The sequence below is a fragment of the Malurus melanocephalus genome, unplaced genomic scaffold (assembly GCF_030028575.1).
Source record: "Malurus melanocephalus ecotype Western Australia unplaced genomic scaffold, MMel_1.1 scaffold_235, whole genome shotgun sequence".
Taxonomy (NCBI): Eukaryota; Metazoa; Chordata; class Aves; order Passeriformes; family Maluridae; genus Malurus; species Malurus melanocephalus.
Window position 1 is genome coordinate 129,039 of NW_026623467.1, and position 13,670 is coordinate 142,708.

Sequence of the window (13,670 nt, forward strand, 5' to 3'; positions counted from 1 at the left end):
GAGTTTTCAGTGGATCSCTATGAAATAGAGAATAGAGACTGCAAGTTTTACGTGTTTATTGTCACTGCAGCAGTTGCACAAGCCGTGTGACATGAGCCGAGCTTAGCTCTGTGTCTGGCTACAAGCTTTGTGCYATAAAGGCACAAAAATCACGGCAGGAAATGGGATTTTAAAACACAATGGGAGAAATCTTGGACTTACTTTTGCCTCCCTCATTTCATTTTTGAAGGGAATTTTTAAGTCAGTTTCGTGTAAAACCTTTACACACACTCACACACACACACACACAAGACTGAAAAGCAGAGTTCCCCAACATATTTCATTATTTTATTCTATGCCATTCAGCCTCTTTCCCGAAGAGGAGCTTTAGTTCAGCACGGCCTCAGCACCCCTCAGCCCGGCGGACCAGGGACACCAGCATATGAGGGGCTCCCACATACCCTTTTTGTTACACACTAAGCCAAACCTCCAGCTTAACGCCGGCCCTYCCAGCCTGGGAAAACTTGGGAATTGCTTCAGCTGTGAGGGCAGGCCGAGCTAACAAACCACCTCAGGTGCGCGGCCGGGGCCCTGCCCTCACCTCCCGCCGGACCCCCAGGYTCCACGCTGGCCCACCCGCGTCCCCACCGCCCCCGGTGCCTCAGGGTGAGCGGCTATCACGGGGACAGCCCGTACCTGGCTCGGCAGAGCCCCGCAGCTGCCAGCCCCGGGCGGGGTGGGGGGTCGTTCCGCCGGCGGCGGGGCTCGAACCCACGAACTCACAGCTCACAGCTCCCAGCCCGGGCCGCCACCGGGCCCCTGTCCCCGCGCGGCGGGCGGGCAGCGCGTGCCACCAKCCCGCCTCGCCTGCAGGGGGCGCTGTGGCGGCGAGCCCTCTCCGGTGGGCCCGGGAGCGCTATGTCACGCSCTTCGGGATTGGGCGGTGCTTTCCCGTGGACCAATAGGAGGCTCTGTCTCAGCCGGCCACCCGCCCGCCTCCGGCGCCATCTTGCCGCGGCCGCGGGCAGCGGAGCCGGCCCGGCCATGCCGCATTTCCAGGCCTGGGAGGAGTTCACCCGCGCCGCCGAGAAGCTCTACCTCGCCGACCCCATGAAGGTAGGACCTCCCGAGCTGGGAGGGCAGGGTGTGCGTCCCGGCCGCGGGAGCGGCGCTCTGGAGGCGGCTCCAGCTGCGCGCAGCTCGGCGGGGCCGGCGGGCGGTGTCAGGCAGGGCTGGGGGTTCGCTGATGCAGTGCTGGTGACTGCGCGGGGGAGGCAAGAATCACGGAATCGCAAAATCGATTGGATTGGAAAGGACCTCCGAGGTCATCGAGTCCAGCCGATGATCGAACACAACCATGTCAGGTAGATCAGATAGCACTGAGTGCCACGTCTAGTTATTTTTTTTATCATCTCCAGGGATGGTGATTACACCACCTCTCTGGGCTGCYCATTCCAATGCCCAATCACCCTTTCTGTGAWGAAATTTCTTCTGATGTGCRACCTAAAACCTCCCGTGTCACAGCCTAAAACTGCATGCAGGTTGCATGGGAGAACAGGCCGACCCCTACCTGAATTTCAGGTGGTGGTAGAGTCTGACTCTTGAGCCTTCTCCAGGCTAAACACACCCAGCTCCCTCAGCTTCTTCTCRTAAGACTTTTGCTCCAGACYCTTCACCAGCTCCATTGCCCTTCTCTGGACTCTCTCCAGCTTCTCCATGCCCTCTTTGAAGTGAGGGGCCCAGAACTGAGCACAGGACTCGAGRTGTGCCCTCACCAGTGTCGAATAGAGGAGAAAAAGCAGCTCTAGGGAAGGGGGTTACTCRTTGYTGTTGTACCTGATCATCCTCTTCTKTGAAACAGGAGAAAGTTCTCATTTATGATCCCAACAACACCCCTAGGGAGCAGTGTTTCAGGTGATGTTATTGGCAGCTGGGATGAACCCCAAGAACTGAACTTCAAAGACTTGCTCATTCACAGCGTACCTGTGTGTTAAAAATAGAGTTTAAGAGTTCTGCTGAAGTATCAAGAATTGGTTTATTTTATGGGATTATTGCATAATTCGTCAAGGACTTCTCAGTTTATAACYTTCTTGTTTCTGGTGACATTTTTGTGAGTGTGGTTTATGTAAATAGTAAAAGTAACCTCAGTCTTCAGAATAAGTGTTATAGGTCATCTAAAAAGGAGCAGAAAAATGTAATGTGGAACTCACACTTTAAAAAAATTAGTAAAAAGAACTAGTTTTCTTCACCAAAAATAGGGGAACTGGAGAAACCTTCAGAAGATTAAATGAATATCTGATTATTTAAAGCAGATTAACATGTGCCTTTTAATTAGCACAAGAGACACCATATGTGATTGCTGCTGATATTAAAATTATCCAGTTTTGCCTTTGTGACATTCAATTAAACGAAATAAGAGGGATGTCACTGTGGCCAGGAGTTGCTCTTCCTCCCAGGGCARTCTCTTCCCATCTCTGACAATAAAYTTGTSTAGTTACAGAAGGGTTTATATAGGCCCTATTGTTGTAACACAAGTACTTTCCTGTTAATTTGGCACAGAATTAGCTTCAGCAATTCTGTAATTTGGCTTKCTGGAAAACCRRAGGAGARCAAGAACTGTGRGAGATGGGTGTGTGTTCTCAGCCARGTWCTGAATGGTCTTGCCTTTGCAAACGTGACTTATGGATACAGTGAGTCTGTACCTGCTGCTTTTGGGAGCCTCTTGTACTTTAGGGCCTGCTTAGTTGGGAGATGCACTGTTACACTGCWGCGGTGGTCAGAAGGTGGCAGTTTGTTGAACAAAAAGGGTCAATCTGTGATGAGATCCATTCTGGAGCAGGAATTTCAAAATGTGTTTGTAATGAAGGAGGTTGTTCACCATTAACACAGGTCACTGTACACCAAAAGCCTGTTTGCAGTGTGAGTTCAGAATGTTCTCAGAGGCCACCTTGCTTTGTTTCTAGTTACTGATGTTAGCTGAGGCTGCAGACAGATGCAATGCTTCTGTGGTTGGTTCTGTGCTCAGGAAAAACCATGTAATGCTCAGTCACTGAGGTGTGGATATTTTAATCACYGTGGCTTTGAGAACTGTGATTTGACGGTCCAAAGGGACTGGAGGTTGRAGCTCAGGGCAGGTGACTGCAAAAGTAACTGTGGTAACAGTTCTGGTACCATAGAAGAAAAAGTGGTGATGTTGAGCTTCSCCACTCAGTTGATCCCTCTCAAGTCTCCATGTAGAGCTACTCTTTTCTGAAGTGTTTCAAGCCTACARACACAGGCTTCCAGTTGGTTTTTCTGGAGTGTGATACACAGCGAGGGGGTGTCTTGTCTCGACATGACTCTGATAGTTTATCCTGCCTGTCAGCAAGGTCTCTGCAACTGTTGTTGCTGTATTTGCAGTGTTTTTGAACATGCCCAGTGTTAACCTTGCTGATGCTGTTATAAATCYAGTGTAAAGTGTTAGGCAGGGAAATGGGATGGGTCAACTTCCACACCACCTTGGCTATAGGATTACTATAGCCAAGGTATAGGGTCAACTTCCACATCACCAGAGCTGAGGACCACCACAGAGGTGGTGAAAACACAGGGCAGTATATAATTATAATTAAGGGTAATCTGAATGTGGGCAGATTTCCTTCAATATATTCTAAGAATTGTTAGCTGTAAGTGTTAATTCTTAAAGTCTTTGTCATTTCAGGTGCGTGTTGTTCTCAAATACCGACATTGTGATGGRAATCTCTGCATCAAAGTAACAGATGATGTGGCTGTAAGTAAGAACACACTTCCCATTGAGGGTTTCTTGTACCTTTCCTAGACTTGTGTTTTGCTGTCAGTCAACTTGGGAGCTCTTGGGAGCTCTTGGAAAAAAGTCAAATTTCTTCTTTCCAGGAAAAGTAGTCTGGCATGGGAATTTCAAGTGCCCAAGAAGGGATGTGAAACTCCAGTAGAGGCACTTCTTGATAGGGAGTCACTTGATAGGGTAATAGGACTTAACATGGGTGAGGTATTGAGTATGGGACACTGATAACAGGGGGAATTGGATTTAAGGGTAATTTTGTTTAACTCTCCCAATAGGGGAAGTTGGAGTCAGGTGATTCACAGATGTGAACTGTTCTAGGGTATAGGCTGTCTTACCTACTTTCGGGCACAGAAATGTGTTACACCAGGTGGGGGTAAATGGGGATTGGTTTTGAGTTTTTAGTTGTGTTGTTTTGGTGTTTGGGTTGTTTGTTTGTTYGGATGCTTTTTATCATAATCAGATGCTGTGTTCCTTATTTAGGGCTGTCTTAGAAAAACAAGTTTTGCTTAGGGTAGGGGATCCCCTTCAGTGGGAAATGCTGCATTTTTTTCTCCCTGGCAATGTAACAATGCCTAAATAAACTTGCTTTAGAATACAAGAATAGGAAAGTAACTTCAGGTTTAAAATCTGTTTTTATGTTCAGGCAACAAAATGGTGTGTCCTTAAAGACAGCTTTAAAACCCAAGTTTTAATAGCTTTTTTGAGCTAGAAGAAAGTAAAATAAATGATAAGYTTCCTTATTTTCAAAATGGGAGGCATGAGTGTTCAGGAGAAACTTAAAAGTAAACACAGATATGTGTGTGCTTTGAAACAGGGTAGATGTGTTGGTGCTGCYCCTGGTAACAAATGAACATTTCAGTGCTCTCCTTGTCTTGTGTATTCCAAGCACAAAAGCATTGCAGCTGTAAACAAGATAAAACCAGTTCAAGTGAAAGCTGATATTAAGAACTTTGTCTTGCAGTGTTTGCTGTACAGAACAGACCAGGCACAAGACGTGAAGAAGATAGAGAAATTCCACAGTCAGCTCATGCGACTCATGGTGGCGAAGGAATCCCGCAGTGCTGCCATGGAAACAGACTGAAGTGCTGCGAATAAGAGTGCTCTGGTCATATTTCRCTGGAAAAAATCTCTTGGATTTGAATGAAAAACTGGGACAGGAGATGCTTTTATGTACTAAAGTGGACTGATGACAAGTCTGAAGTATTTTCACCCCTCAGACTCCACTTTGGAAATCTAGGAAAATAAGTGCTTTCAATTGAAAGCTTATATTTATTTTTGGGTATCARGCAACTATTCTTACACATTAGGTATGCTAAGAAGACAAGTAAATATTTTAAATCTACATTATGTTAGTCTGAATTTGGTAGGCCACAAGCATACATCTGGAAAGTTACTGTAAAATTTCATATAGATTTCATTGGTTTCCTACCTTACACCTGGTGTATTCTTAAAATGAAAGGGTTTATTAACCTAATACTGTAGCATGGTTACTGGGTCTGATGAATATTTACATACATTATATAAATCTGTTTGGTTTAAAATAACAGATGTTTTCTGAACTGAAATGTTGAAAATGCTGGTTTAAAATAACAGATGTTTTCTGAACTGAAATGTTGAAATTGCCAATTTGTATTACCACTGTCACTGGCAACACTCTAGCTTTTGGTATTGCTCTTTGTCCTAAGCCGTGCAACATTATCCATGATGCAGTTTGTAGAACTGTTATATTGGCTMAGTAATTAAACTTCTGTATTTTAAAAATTAAAATAGAACTTCACGGAATATTGCTAGAGAAACTGGGGGGAGGGGGTTTCTCTGCTTGTGCAAATACTTTTAGTAAAAGATAGTGGCTTTTTTACATCCTTGAACTATTTGGTACTAGCAGGGATTCCTTTTCCCATCCTTGCTTCAGGCAGAGTTSAAGTCTATCATCAAGACAAATTCTAGAAGCTCTTGCCTATTATGTTAATAGAAAATATCCTTCCAGACACTGTCTGGATTCCTTATTCTAGCAGCTTGTTAACTGCATTTTCAAATGTTACACGTGGCAAATGGATGTCAGCCAAATGAATAAATGGATGAAAACAGCTTAATAAATACTTAAATACCAATGTCAAAAATAGACCAATGCTTCTGTAGCTTAGACTTGTTTCTCACTGTAACCTCTGTAGGCTGATGGAAGCCTTAATTGTCTCTTGCAAAAAAAAGCTTTTTCTGTGAAAACCCAGTAGCTAAAATTGATACTTGCTTTGACTAGGTCTTGCATACTTCAAAACAGATGAACATTTTCATGTAATTAGGCTATTGATATCAGAACTAATTTTTTGGGTTAAACCAAGCCACGGAAGTAAAGCAGAGCCCTACTTGCAGTGGCATTTATATATAACRAAACAATCTACTAAGTAGCTACCTGCTGTCACTTACATAAAAATAATGGAGCTACTGGGAAGCAGGACCTTTACACATTTGCCAAAAGCTTGAAAAAAACCCACCAGGCTTAAATATTGTATTAGAGTAGCCTTTCAGCTGCATATAAAATGTTGCATRTTGTTGGAAAATACTGCAGCACTAAATTCCCAGTGACTGCTCAAAATTCAAGTCTGGAGGAGTGACTGGTATGTGTGTAACATTTTTGTATTGGCTTTTGWAATATAAATAAAGCCAGAGAGAAGGTTGAACTTTGTTAATTGTTAAACTTTCATAAGATACTGTAATACTGACATTTTTCTTTGGTGCTCCAAATAATAGTCCTAATATTTGCAATACAGTAGTAGAGAGTCTGGGTGTACCAAGTGGCTGAAAGCCTTAAGCTTTATACTCCAKTGGGCTGTCACAGTAGTGTATATTACAGTAGCAGCTGTCAAGCAAAACAGGCAGGGTAATACATTTCTAGTTTTCTAAATTCTAATTTCCCTAAAACCATGGGGAAATAATGCCACTTTTGTAACAGTATGTGTTGTTAAGCTTGTTCTCCATATACTCAGAAAAAACTGGGGTGTTTCCGTGCAATTAGAATGCAAAAGATTACAGAACAGCTGCTTAAAAAATGTTTTGGATACTTCTTTAGAAAAACACAGGTGCTTCTTAACTTTGTCTTGGAATTTTCAGAAATTTCTGTACCATATTTATGGGGCAGTAGAGAAGCTCTGAATTCTGAGCTCTGTTTATTTCATGCCTATACTTCTGCTGAGATTATGTGTGCTTATGTACACTGATCACTTCCCTAATAAACATTCACTGAGTTAGTCCATGATGTTGCCAGCTATTTCAATGTATCTTCTCGTTTGTGATGGAAAAATCAGTTTATTGTGGCTGCTGCAGCAAAGGGGAGCTGTACATGAATCTCTGCATTGGGCAGCCAGCTTGCCAGAGACTCTTCTCTCCAGCCAGGAATTGGTGCCAGTTACAGTCTGCAAATGGGCAGGGCAGGAACTCATGGGCAGCATGWGCAGTGACAGACAGGTGACCTTTGCAGAAGTGGAATGATTTTTAAAAATTGCATGCTTTCCCCTGCTACAGCTAATTTTGCTGCTGCCTGTTGGTTACCTTCAGTAATAGTTCTGTGAGAGTAGTTCAATAAAAAGATGGGGACCTTGTTAATGCCCCAGGAAATTTGGTTAGTTTACCCACGGAATTTATTCTGGTTTTCTGTTGTTCTCACCTGCCGGATTGCCCGAGTGTCTTGATTTCAATTCTTTCTTTGTGCAAGGCCTTTAAGCCGATTTTGTGTCTGAGCTCTCATGTGCAACTTCACTTCTGTTTCCAATTTTAGGGGGTTGAACCCTGAGCTGTTCCATATGTAATCCRTTGTGGAAGTGTATTCTGGAGTAGAGGAAGATTTTAAAATCTGTAGAAATGAAGAGTTTGGTCACAGGTCTTTATTTTAGAGAGCTTTGTGAAAGAGGCCTTTCCCTTGAAGTCTTGACCTAGCTTCTAGGAGTGACAGGTTTATTCTGGAAAACTGGATACTTTGGTGCTGGAGTCTGTCAAAATGGGAAATGGAACCATAGCCAAACAGGTGTTTTAAAAAATGTTTTAACTTGTCAAAATAATTATGTTTCATCTTAGTAAGTTTCTTCCTGCAGTATAAAAGTGGGTAATACTCAAGATTTTGCTGTAACAAATGTGAAGAAACTCTGGTTTCTCTGATTTGGTCAGTAGGACCGGCAYGATCACTTGTTACTGTAGGCTGATTTTAAAGGATTAAGTAATTTCAGGGGTCCATCCTGCCATAGGCAGGATAAATCCCCTCACTTTGATCATCTGGAAGGATGAGAGTACAGTAACCTCATGCAAGTGCACCTGTGCTTTTTCACATCTGGCTTGGGGGAGGACAAAACTCACARGAATCATACTGTAACCACCTTTTAAATGAAGTTTGATATCTGAAGTGGGAATACATAGAAAATAGGTGGGGTTTTTTCCGGTAAACTTACCTAGGCTGCAGATTACACATAAGTCCAGGTTATCAACACTGAGCATTAGTGAGTGTCCTTAGAGAGTAGGAGCTTAGCTGAAAACTGGTCTCTATGTACAATGCTGTGTGCTGAGGGAACTTCTAATTGACTGAAACAAAGCTGTTTTGATCAAACAAATCTTAAGGAATCCTTTTGTTACATAACTGTCCTAGAGGATCTTCACTTTCTCATTTTTGAGAGGAAACTAGTCTGTGAGGAGCTACATCTAATTCCTTGCTTATATTATTAGTGATTTGCTCTTCAAGACGTGGGGGTGCCTATTCTGAAACACCGATACTACTTGAAAGGTAGACGCTGTGTGACTCAACACAACTTTTGTTTATAAAGATATTATCTTCTCTTTAAAAAGAGCTTTGGGAGTTCAAGGATTGGTGTTTAAATACAAGCAATGGTTGAATTGTCTTTGTTGCTGGGGATGATATGAAAACATGCCTTTCATCTCTTATTACTTTCACATAAGCAGATCTTTACTCTAAGTAGACACTTCAGACTGGCTTTCAGATAAGCCTCCCCACCCTGATGTTGGGCTGAAGTATTTAATTTCAGTCACTACAGAGTGGAGACAGATGTGGGTAGTCTGTAGAAATGTTATTTTTGAGATGAGAATGATGCCACAATATTTTAGCAGCAGATCAGTTAYTCAGCAGAATGCAAAGTATGCTAGTTTGTTAACCCCTGCTTATTATGCAAGGTTGTGTGTGTRTCCTGTAATTGCTCCACAGGAATAAATGCTTCTGGGAGAATGTGGGCTTAAACTGGACTRTGTAAAACTGAAGTCTGTGGGAACTGAGCAAATAAAAACATGGTCATGATGTGATGGCAGAGTGAACTGCCTTMGTGCGAGTCCAGGCCCATGTTGTTGAACATAATCTTTGTTTCTCGTGAGGATAAGTCCTCATCTTCTCATAGTATGTCAAAGTCAGTTGTAGGGGAGTGTTCTTGGAGTCCTGTGATGGGAATGCAATTACTTTYCGCCATTCTAAAAGCATCTTAAGTCCACAGTGCCATCTCTGAGTGCTCTTATGTGGAAATGCCTGGTCTTCTAGCAGGAGCCAGTGTGCTCAACACATTAARACTCCTAAAACAGACAGTTCCTGGGTGTTGTGAATACTTGGATTATAAATCTTAAGAGTATAGAGTTTCTCCTAAACTGTAATGCTGGTATTTATAAAAGTGTTTTCTGTTTAAATCAAAACGAGTTCTGAGGTCATTTTGCTTCCTTYAGCAAGTTTTGATTTTGTGCTCACATTYGTTGCTTTTTTTGTGACAATCCTTAGTAATTTTTTTAGAACTTAAAACATCAGGCATACCGAGAGGTCTGAGATAGATTGATGAACTTTTAAAAATTTCCTTTGAAGATGTGTGTGTATTTTGGGTTCATTTTTTGTCTATGAGTGGTATCTGTTTGTGAAAGAACTGGTCTGCATTGTCCTACTTCTACTGGGAACCTTCCTGAGTTACAGGCATGTGTTCACAGCAAGGTTCCAAAGACTGGTTCCTTGGAGAGGGGATTGAGTTTTCTRGACACCTCCTGAATGGCTGTGCTGGCTGGTAGTGAGCAAATGAGAGTYTGGGTAGCTGAAATACGCATTTTAACCGGTTTGCTCATGCATGTAAATACAGCCACCTCTACTGCAGCTCTGCTCCCATTGTGTGGCCGGCAGATGAAAGGCTCGCCTCGGGGCGCTGACAAATGAGCTCTGCCAAACTGTGTGGCTCAAAGATGTGACTTTCCGAAGGCATCTGCTCCGGTAAGGAGTCAGCAAGGCAGAGGGATGAACTAATGCCTCAGAACGTCCGTGCGAAATTCTATGTCTTACTTTAGATTGCCATAAAAGATAGCTTTCAAATTTGGGGGCAGGAGGGAAAATGACCTTTCAGTGATTGACAGATGGGGGCTGGGTTTTTTCCAAACACATTTTCCGCAGCAGTGCTCCCATATAGCTGAGGTCAGGAACYGAAGGAATAAACAAATTTCATCAGGGATTGTTGGTTTGTGCCCAAGAGTGAACCTTCTGTGCTTGGTCACACAGCAGAGCCAGGTGACACGTGAGTAAAACCATGCAAATAACCAAGCGTGGTTTGAGCAGAGCAAACAACTGCTTTGTAAATAGCTCCYTACCCACCACAGATGTTATCATCCCATCAATGTGCAGGCAGATTCCACAGCAGCCTCGGTCCATAGAACAGCTGGCTGCCGGTCCCTCTTGCCTCTAGCACCGATTCTGATGTGTCTCTGAGCCTCAGCTGAACTGTTCCCGTCTACCAGTGCATCAGAAAACTCCATGTTCTGAAGAGCTGCTGGTCTGGTGTTCKGCCTGGTTAGTGTGCTGAGACAGCTTCACAAAAGGTCAACTGAGTGCTACAGGGAGTGAAATGGAAGGGCTGAGAGCTCCCGAGARGGGTGAGGAGAAGGATGGGAGTGAAAAAATCAGTTAGATTGGCTTAGGTTGCCATGGAACCACAGCCAAAAAAAAACTCTCATATTGGAAATTCCCTGACTTGCTTATAAAAACCTCCTGTCTGTCCCATTAAACACCCTGTCATGTGCATGCTATACAATATTTACCTAAAAACTAGATATATCTGAATTTGTTTCTGTGTTGTTCTAGTTTGTATGAATTATACAGAAAGTGTGGAACCAAACATTGTAGCTGTTACCCTTCCTAAAAGCCTGTAACACTCTGGTAGCCTCTCAAATAGAATAGCCAGAGCTGAACACATGGTACAAGGTGTAAATTATATAATGGGTTTATAAAACTGTCCTGTAATTCTTAATATTCTTAAAGTGCCAATATGGGGGCAGGGGTTTAAGAAGGGATCAGCATGTTAAAGGCTTACTCCAGTAGTAATGGTTYGGTGAGCTGTAGCTGTTCCAAAYCAATAATTCTTMAGATGCCTTCAGAATGTATCCAGGTGGCCAACCCTCGAAACACAAATACCAAAACACCTCCTGGATATGATTTCACTGGTTGTGAGAATGGACTATTTTGATTTCACAGAGGAGAGTGTTTTCTTTCCTCATTCTTTTGACTTCTGTGTTAAGCTTCCTTCCTTTCTGACTTTCTTCTTCTTTTTCATTTGTATTAAACTAATTTTTTTCCCTTTAGATCTTTCATGCTCCTCTTATTTTCCTCCATGATCAGTTGATCATGATGATCATGGTGATGTTGTAATTGGCTTAGGGGAAGAGGATTGTTACACAGTTGCAGCTTTTCCACTTTGTGCTGTGCACGTTAATAAAGGGTTTTGTTCTCAAAGCTGAGCTTCAGTAGAGGGACATTCTGCATTGTCACCCTTGGGAAGAGCATGGGTGTAGATGTCACTGGAGCAYTAATAGCAAACTGCATGGCCACCTTCCTTAGCCAATAATAGTGTAAGAAAATGGTTTTAYTGGGTGTAGACAAATAACACTTGTACTTCAGCAAAATAAAAACATCCTTCAGCTCATACTCTGTGTTGGAGTATCTACCAAGATTGCAGCAATTAATTTACTTTTCTGTAGTGCAAATTGCAAATTCTTGGCATTATTTTTATTTGGCTGATGGCTGTCTGCCAGTCTACAAATGGTAAAGATTAGATATCAGCAATTCTCCATATTACTTTTTCATCAAAATCTGTCTTAGAATATAAAAAGTGGTTTTTAAAGATAATCGTTGTTTTATCTGTTGTTGTCAGTTTTTCTGTGCTTATGTGAATCTTTGTTTGAACTCTCTGTAGTTCCCCTCACACCAGTAGCTCCATAAATTTCTACCATGGCCACATCCTCCCCCTTATTTCTGTAACAAACTCCAGCTGCTTTAGAGGTTGATATTGTGTGTATTGTTTCTCTACCTTAGCCCCATGCTAAAGCAAAAATGACTCAGAGGAATGCCTGACCATGAAGCTGCTGATGTTTCCCATTTGTCTTATTTAGAATCACAGAATATCTCARGCTGGAAGGAACCCTTCCTCTGTAGTCTGTGGCAACTACTTTGCTCATTGCTCTTTACTGCTGCTGCTGTAAGGAATCCTAGAATTGTTTAGGTTGGACAAGAGGCTCTGAGATCATTAACTCCAAGCATTAACCCAGCACTGCCAACCCTACCACTAAGCTCTTCCTCTTAAGTGTTCAGTACTGCTAAAGCCCAGAGAAAAACTAATACTTAGTGAATTGTCATTTAAGAGGGTGGACACCCACAGGAAAACTGTATGCCAGAGGGATAATTCCACAATAGGGACTTTGAACTACCCTGTGCACTTCAAAAAAGGGAGAACTGGCCCTCAGAGGAAAAGGGGTGCCTTCCYGGGTGACTGAACACACCTGTTTTCAGAACATGGATAGCCTGGATAAAATATGACATTACCTCATCAGCAAATTACAGAGACTGGAGTCACTGGCTAAGTAGAGATTGAATTGGCATCCTTATAACAAACAGAGGACAGAAGAAATGCCAATTTTCACTAGCTAAAATAGTCAAATAGAGTGTTTTGCTSTTTTTGCCTGGGTAAWTTTCTTTGCAGTAGCTGGTATGGGGCTATAGTTTGGATTTGTGCTGCAAACAGTGTTGATAACAGATGATGTTTTTGTTATTRTTTAGCAGTGTTTGTACCCAGTCAGGGCCTTTCCTGCTCCTCACCCCACCCCAGCAGGGAGTGGGCAGGGGGTGCACAAGGAGTTGGGAGGGGACACAGCCAGGACAGCTGACCCCACTGACCAAAGGSACATCCCACACCATGTGCTCAGCAYATAAAGCTGGGGGAAGAAGGGGSAAGGGGAGCTATGTTTGGAGTTCSTGTTTTCCCTGGTAACTGCTCTGTGTGATGGAGCCCTGCTTTCCCAGAGACRGCTGAACACCTGCCTGCCCACRGGAAGCAGGGAATTTRTTAATTTGTTATTTAATTATTTAAATGATTTGTTGGTTCGCTTTCCTTTTGTGCACAGCTTTTGCTTTCCTCTTACAGTGCCTTTATTTCAATCCATGAGTTTCCTGACTTCTACTCCTCTGATTCTCACCCYGATCCTGCTCATGGGGGAGTGAGTGAGTGGCTGTGTGGTGCTTGGCTGCCAGCTGGGGTTAAACAGTGACAAGTATCTGTGTGGTAGCTGCAATAAAGGGTTRTGACCTTGGCACACAACACAGTTGAATTTTTAATTTCCATCCTACAGAAGTTATGTTTACAATGAAATTCAGCACAGTCTTATTTGCATGTTAGTGAAAGGCCTTTAGTCCAACAGAGGAAAAATGGACTGCTACTTATGCTTTTAGTGTCTCAAGAAAAATAGTACAGAGCAATTTGTGAAGACAGATCCCTGAAAAGGGTAGAACTCAGCCAGCACGTTTGGGGTGGAAGAAGAAAACGACAAAAAAGGACAAAACTTACTTACAGAACAGTTCAGACCCACATTGCTTCTAAGCAGACTAGTTTTTGAT

General features: G+C 42.9%; 1 protein-coding gene across 1 annotated transcript; it reads left to right on the forward strand.

The window, feature by feature from the left end:
- Positions 1-946: 946 nt before the first annotated feature.
- Positions 947-7,026, forward strand: SRP9 (signal recognition particle 9). The gene is made up of 3 exons (XM_057374893.1): positions 947-1,095; positions 3,677-3,745; positions 4,740-7,026. Exons 1-3 carry the CDS (start codon positions 1,024-1,026, stop codon positions 4,857-4,859), a joined length of 261 nt encoding a protein of 86 aa, XP_057230876.1. The 5' UTR covers positions 947-1,023; the 3' UTR covers positions 4,860-7,026.
- The last annotated feature ends 6,644 nt before the right edge of the window (positions 7,027-13,670 follow it).